Source organism: Myotis lucifugus, unplaced genomic scaffold (assembly GCF_000147115.1).
Source record: "Myotis lucifugus unplaced genomic scaffold, Myoluc2.0 scaffold_3, whole genome shotgun sequence".
Classification (NCBI taxonomy): Eukaryota; Metazoa; Chordata; class Mammalia; order Chiroptera; family Vespertilionidae; genus Myotis; species Myotis lucifugus.
Window position 1 is genome coordinate 15482299 of NW_005871051.1, and position 7509 is coordinate 15489807.

The 7509-nt window shown below is 36.0% G+C and overlaps 1 protein-coding gene across 3 annotated transcripts in view; it reads right to left on the minus strand.

Annotated features, from left to right (window-relative positions):
• Positions 1–7509, minus strand: part of BARD1 (BRCA1 associated RING domain 1) — a 52926-nt gene that overhangs the window by 9643 nt on the left and 35774 nt on the right. For all 3 annotated transcript variants that reach the window (XM_023760986.1, XM_023760998.1, XM_023760992.1), the window contains 2 exons: positions 6557–6689; positions 5934–6026 (listed from right to left, as the gene is read on the minus strand). In XM_023760986.1, coding sequence (XP_023616754.1) covers positions 5934–6026; positions 6557–6689 — 226 coding nt within the window. The remainder of the gene's footprint in view (positions 1–5933; positions 6027–6556; positions 6690–7509) is intronic.

The window sequence follows — 7509 nt, forward strand, 5'->3', positions numbered from 1 at the left end:
GTGAACATTCCCCTTTCCCTCTTTAACATTCTTATTTCAAAGAGTCTCCCCTCCCTATCCCGGCAAAAAATCGCCCCATCGGCCCTCAAAACACCCAAATTTTTCTTAACCAAATATCTCTCCATCCGGTAGCCGGATCTCGTTGATAGCCACCCCTTTAACGTGTAAATATTTACCCAAGAGCTCCCTTTCTGTTCCAGGGGTGGGTTGGGGGGGAAGTACGAGATCACCCGAAGGACTTGTACGCACTCATATAGGCATACCCAATGGATGCAAGACCTTGGGGCGGCGGGGGGGGAGGGAGGGGGGACAGGAGGCCGGGGGAAGGTCAATGGGAAAAAAGGAGACATATGTACTACTATTTGTAATACTTTAAACAATAAAATAACATTAAAAAAAAAAGAATATCTGTTTTGATTAAAACAGTCACCATATGAAAATGTATTTGCTAGGTCTGCCTAACAGGTATAAAAGATCTGGTGGGTCGGAGTGGAGAAGTGTACATACACAGGTTATAATCTCCCTGACTGAGACTAAGACCTTACCTATCCAATTACTCTTTGGAAAAACTGTACAGAAGATACTATATTGCAACTTGAGTAGAATTTCTTTCCAGAGAACCTGAATTCTGCTTAACAGACACACAGTTTTTAAAATGGTTATAAACAAACAGGTACCTACCTACTAGTCTACTACTGTTTTCTTTTATTTCTTTGTTGTATGCATTCACACATTTATATATTGTTGAAAATAGAGATATTAATTGTCCTACACATTTTAAAACTGAAACAATCCTGTTTTTCATACTCCAGTGTTAATAACATATAAAAATATAATTCTTTTCAGAGAATATTGCTGTCTTCCAGAATTTTCTTATCTCATATTTAAGCTATTCCCCCTACTTCTTGCTATCTATAATAATAAAAGCATAATATGCTAATTAGACTGGACAGCCGAATGACCTTCCGGAAGTCATTCTGGATGAAGCCTTGCAGCGGGGGCAGAGGCAGAGGTGGTTAGGGGCGATCAGGCAGGCAGGCAGAGGTGGTTAGGGGCTATCAGGCAGGCAGGCAGGCGAGTAGTTAGGAGCAATCAGGCAGGCAGGAGAGTGGTTAGGGGTGATCAGGCAGGCAGGAGAGTGGTTAGGGGTGATCAGGCAGGCAGGCGAGTGGTTAGGGGTGATCAGGCAGGCAGGCAGTGGTTAGGGGTGATCAGGCAGGCAGGCAGAGGTGGTTAGGAGCAATCAGGCAGGCAGGAGAGTGGAGTAGTTAGGAGCAATCAGGCAGGCAGGAGAGTGGTTAGGGGCGATCAGGCAGGCAGGCAGAGGTGGTTAGGGGCTATCAGGCAGGCAGGCAGGCGAGTAGTTAGGAGCAATCAGGCAGGCAGGAGAGTGGTTAGGGGTGATCATGCAGGCAGGCAGGCGATCCATTAGGAGCCAGCAATCCTGGATTGCGAGAGTGCAGGCCGGGCTGAGGGACATCCTCCCCCCGCCCCCCACTCCCCACCGTGCATGAATTTCGTGCACCGGGCCTCTAGTTAGAAATAATAACACAAATAGTTTTGCTTTTTGTTTTTTTATCTTCATTACTTGAAAAGGGTAAATTCTCAGAAGGAAAATTATTAGACCAAAGGATGTTTATTTATTTTTATTCTTAGAGAATTTTTGGTAAAGAATTTCTGTAAGCATGAAGTTGCCTAATCAATCTTAGTTGATATAAATGCTTTGGTATATTCATTTTTTGATAATTAACAAAGTTTGAATAAAAAAATAACTACATTTATTTTTAAAATTCAACAGCATTCTCAATATTCATTTGAAGATAAAATTTCAATAGAAAAGTAAAAGCATGTTAACCTGATTACGAGGTTTGTAATAAAATACATAATGTCTTTTAGGTTCCATCTTCCTCAACTTAAAACAAAAAGGAAAAACCACCCTATTTAGCCCTTCCACACCTCACAGACTCAAGTCCAATGTCAACTGTTTGGCACATTCCCACAGCAATTCCCTTAGGTGCTGAGGACTTTCAAAACTCCTACAGCAGCAATTATATTTAAACTTAGATGAGAGTGGGGAAGAGGGAGAGATTATTAAAGAAAAGATGACAGCCATCTGCTCTCCCCTTCACAATGATGAAAAATGAAGAGGCAGAATTAAAAAACATTTTTTTTAAAGGTTAGACTAGAGGAAATTTTGAAAGCAGTGTACTAAAAGGGCAGGTCAACAGATATTTTCTCACTGACGGCTCATTTACATCTTTAGGATGAAGTTCTACCTTATTTATACTCTAAGGCAGTGGTTCTCAACCTTCTGGCCCTTTAAATACAGTTCCTCATGTTGTAACCCAACCATAAAATTATTTTCGTTGCTACTTCATAACTGTAATGTTGCTACTGTAATGAATCATAATGTAAATATCTGATATGCAGGATGGTCTTAGGTTGAGAACCGCTGCTCTAAGGGATAAATGAAATGACATTTATATATTTTCCACTGTTTCACTCTAGTCACCTCCCTGCCAAAACTCACCCTTACACAGAGCTGGTTATAAGTTGCCTATGAGGAGGTTAGTACTAAAACTAGGAATAAAATAGAATCTCAGCCAAAAATTTAATCTTGAAGAAGGAACTTTTCCCGTCTATAGCTCCCATTTCTACAAAATATCTGTAAAATACATATGATGAGACAGAATGGTGCAATAGTAATATTATGGCGATTTTCCGAATCCTCATGCTAAATCCATTAAGTGAAGCATTCTAACACACTCTCCATATACAACATAGAAAAATAAGGGTTATTAACCAACAAAGACAAAACATGTTTAAACAGAAAACTTCCAATAAATTGAACAGTTTTTCTTTTTGTTAATTTGTTTAGTTTGTTAAATAAGTCAATTATCTACAGAGAACATTTAGTTTCCCCTTGAATCTCCGTAGTTTATGGAAAATCCCATTAAAATAGATTATATTATATTAAAGTTTCTACATAGTTAAGCCAGTAAAGATTTTTGTCTCCAGCAAACTAATGAATAACCTCAAGTGCAATATCTAGTTTTAATGAGTCACAAAACTTTACAATTAACTTTGAAAGCTCTGCTCCATATTTTCTTTGTTTAATATACATGGTTTTCAGATAGTTTTGAATAGCTCTGAACTTTTTTTTAAATCAAACTGGATGCCTAAGACTAAGAATATAGAAACTGCAAGAAATATATATTAGAAAAAAAAGGTATTTTGAGCGTTCTTGCCTATTTTTTATAAATCCAGTGACTATTTAAAGTAATTGTCTCAAGCCCTAAAGCTATTTCTCTTTGGACTCTGTATTAGAAAATATAGGGTTATGCACTTCAATAAGAGATTCCATCCATCCTTTACACTGAAAGAATCACTGATATTAGTATATGTTATTCACTACTGTGAGAATCACCAAATAGCACCCTATTAAGTCAGCTAGAGTACATCAGTGATTCTATAAAAATCACACTGACAAGCCATTCAATTGACAAAAACTTCCATTTCTTATAAAAGGCAGATTTTATGGACATGAATCATGTAGCCTGTATATGTAACCAAATGCAAGTTCAGCATATTCACAAGAACCATATACTCAAGTTAAGTGGTAAATGCCGTAACATTCAAAATTTCACATGGCTTCCTTATTACTGACACCTTATTATTATGAAAATCTATTCCTTCCTGTAACCACTGGCAATATTTCTGACACAGATTCAGTACAAAAGCATCTAGAATCATGGAACCATTTTAAATCAATTTTTTAAACATTGAGGCCCAGTAAGACTTGCCATGAATTTGAAAGGGAAAATAAGTTTTAAAAAAAATAGGAATGAGACAAAAAAGGAAAACTTTATTTTCCTATGTAAATGGTTAGTCCAATTTTTTACCATATTTTTTAAACTGGTCATGATTGGGAGAGATTAATAACAGAATGATGAGGACAGAGGGGTGCCATTGCCAGTCACATCCACTTAGCTGGACAGAAACATATCAATGGAGACCAGCATCACAAGACAAGTGGTAGCTGCATTAAAAAGGACATTAACACCACCCTGACCAGGTAACTCAGTTGGTTAGAGATTCGTCCTAATAGGCCAAGATTGCTGCTTCAATCCCTGGTCAGGGCACATACAAGAATCAACCAATAAATGAAGTAAGTGGCACAACAAATCCATCTCTCTCTTTCTCTCTCTAAAAATCAATAAATAAAAAGGACATGAATACAAAATGCTAAAAGGAAATAGTTTTATAAACCAAATCAACTTCAAACTATAGATTAAATTAATAATATAATAAAGATCTTAATAAATCAAGCATTTCTACCATAAAAACTTCAAAACACAGAGCCATAAAACAAAGTTTTTAAAAACTAATTCTGATCCATCATTTACTTCTTAAAAAGAAAGTTTCATTAAAAAAAATATTATTCTTTGTTTCTTTAAATGTTTAATGTGAAATAATTAGATTTATAGGAAGTCCCATGCAGTTTCCTCCAGGGACCAATGTTAACATCTTACACAACTATAGCACAATATCCAAAGTCAGAAGTTGACATTGATGCAATCCACAGCTTAGTCAGATCTCATCAGTTACACATGCACTTATGTGTGTGTGGTATGTGTGTGTCTATAGATCTATAATTTAATTACCTGTGTGGCCTTTGAAAGGTAACTACCACTAGGATCAAAATACTTAACTATATCATCACAAGATTCCTCCTTAACCCCTTTACCACCACTATTCTTTTCTACAAAAAAGGTCAATCTATTGTCCTATTTCAGCCACTGTAACCAAAATAGATACTTTTGCTATTCAGGAGTAGAAAATAACCTTGTGTGAGTTTTCTTTTGTCTGCAAGTCCTAAGTGAATCCAAGGTTAAGAAAAGCAAACAAGTCAAGAGTAGGGAAGGTGAAAGGCAGCTCTGATGATGGTGTTATCTGACTACCAACAAGAAGTGGGTAATGGGGATACATTTGCAGCAAGTTCTAGATAATAGTTGATATAATTGCCCCAAATCGGATGTCACACAAGGTAGTCTAAATTCCCCAGCAGCTTCCTAAAATATACCAGATTAGCTGAGAAAGGCAAAAGAGTGTTTACATATAAGTTTTCAAAAATCATAGAGTACTTTTATTTCATAACGGCATATTTAAAACATGCATTTATTAAGTTAAATTGATCACTTAATAGTAATATGGAGCCCTAGCCGATTTGGCTCACTGGATAGAGCGTCGGCCTGGGGACTGAAGGGTCCCAGGTTCAATTCTGGTCAAGGGCATGTACGTTGGTTGCGGGCACATCCCCAGTAGAGGGTGTGCAGGAGGCAGCTGATCGATGCTTCTCTCTCATCGATATTTCTGACTTTCTATCCCTCTCCCTTCCTCTCTATAAAAAATCAATAAAATATATTTTTAAAAAATAGTAATATGGATTGCTTGGGCTTAAAAAGTCTACTATACAGCCCTAGCCGGTTTGGATCAGTGGATAGAGCATAGGCCTGCGGACTGAAGGGTCCCAAGTTCGATTCCAGTCAAGGGCACATGCCCGGATTGTGGGCTCGATCCCCAGTAGGGGGGCGTGCAGGAGGCAGTTGATCAATGATTCTTTCTCATCATTGATTCCCTCTCACTTCCGCTCTGAAATCAATAAAGATAAATTTTTTAAAGAGTCTACTATACAATCCATTTATGCATTATTAAAATAGTTGGTATTGTAGAAAAAAACACTTTGAAACCAGAACATATCTGTGGACATTTACCAAGAACATCAAAATGATACCATAAATATCACAAGCTTTTGTAAAATGCAGTACTAACCAGAGGTAAGTTCCTTAAACAATTATTGGCAACAGTGAACTATGAAAAATGAAATTAGTCTACTTGATTCACTTTGTAATTCTCTCAACTCTAACACTTACATTCAAAGTTCAGGATCCAGCATCCATTGAGAATCCCAAGCATACATTTCAGGGTACTTTGAACTGTATCACCAGAAATAATGACATGAGTCACTAGAACATAAAAAAAGCAGTAAGAGAAACAGATTCAGAAACCAAAGTAAGTATTTAAACAGTCTGCATTTTATAACTAGTCTACACTTTATATGCTTCTATCTGAATTTTCTTCAAAAACCATTTTTAAATTTAGAAGCCTTCTTTGATCATCATTCTGTAGTTGGGCCACCAACATGAAAAATCATTTCATACAGCAAATATCTTAAAGTCACTCTAGCATATACCATATTTTTTCCTTTATTTTCAAATCAAAACTGAGGATTTAAAGCATTACATGCACTACAATTTATTTGTTATTAGCAAACTCAAAAGTTTGTTTTTCTGATATATTGTTCTGTACTAAACTAAGAGCAAAGCTTTAAACTTTACATTTCCTCACCAAATTAAGCCTATAAGTAGTTTATAACTATAGGAAGATTTTAAATTTATTACAAGATGAAAAGTATATAGTGATAACCCAATGGAGTTCTACAAAAGATTAACCTATTTAAAATTTTTTCTACCAAAAATGAATAAAGAATCCTCACCTGTACTGTCAAACTCAGCACATTTTTTAGCCTTAAGAATTGCTGCAAGCTCACTGAGCATTTTCTGTTGTTCTGAAGAAAGCCCACTGCCTATGAGTACAAGAGGTCCATCCCTACGCTGAGCAGCATGCATCTGTGAATAAAAAAGAGATGCCACAGTGTTAAAAACATTTAAGGACTAGAGAAAGATAATAAGCTGACCTTCACTTGATGTAAGCTTGAATTTCATTACTTAGCTTTATCTACTAATTCCCAATAATTTCCATTCATTCACCACTCAAAACCTTAATGCTCAATTCATTGAAGTAACTGCCCTTCTCCCCTCCCCATTTAAAATGTTACTTGGGATAGCTCTTTACACTCAGGGCATCTTGTTTCCTTGATTCTAAATTGGATCTCTTTAGGGTTTTACAACTTCATTCTATCACCAATAAGCTTTTTTTTTTTTTAAAGTAACTGCAAATACCCATTTAAAATGATCAATTCCCTGTCTCTGCTCCACTAACTTATTCTAATAAAGTTGAACTCAAACTTGGTCTATTTAGTTTAAAATTAGATTATGTGAAAAATAAAATTAAAAAAACACTAAGACATCTAGAACAGCAGTGATCTCAAAGATAGAAACACATTTTTATCACTGGGACAGTTACTTTTCAAAACCAAGAAAATGAAAATAGACAAGAGAAACAAAAGTTTGCCCAGATTCATTTCAGTAGTAAGTCAATGAAGCTCATGGAACGGAAATAAGTGCCATAGAAAGACTTAGAATTGTATTACAGAAGATTAAAAAAGACAAAAATAAAGAGAAGTTACCAATGGATGACATTAGGGAAAAGAATTGAAAGCTTAAAAAAAAAAAAAGTAATACAATAGATAGTGCATTCAATAGTAGCCAACCGAAATTTAATAAATGGAATTGGAATCAGAGTTAGCTGAAAGTTACATGATTTAAA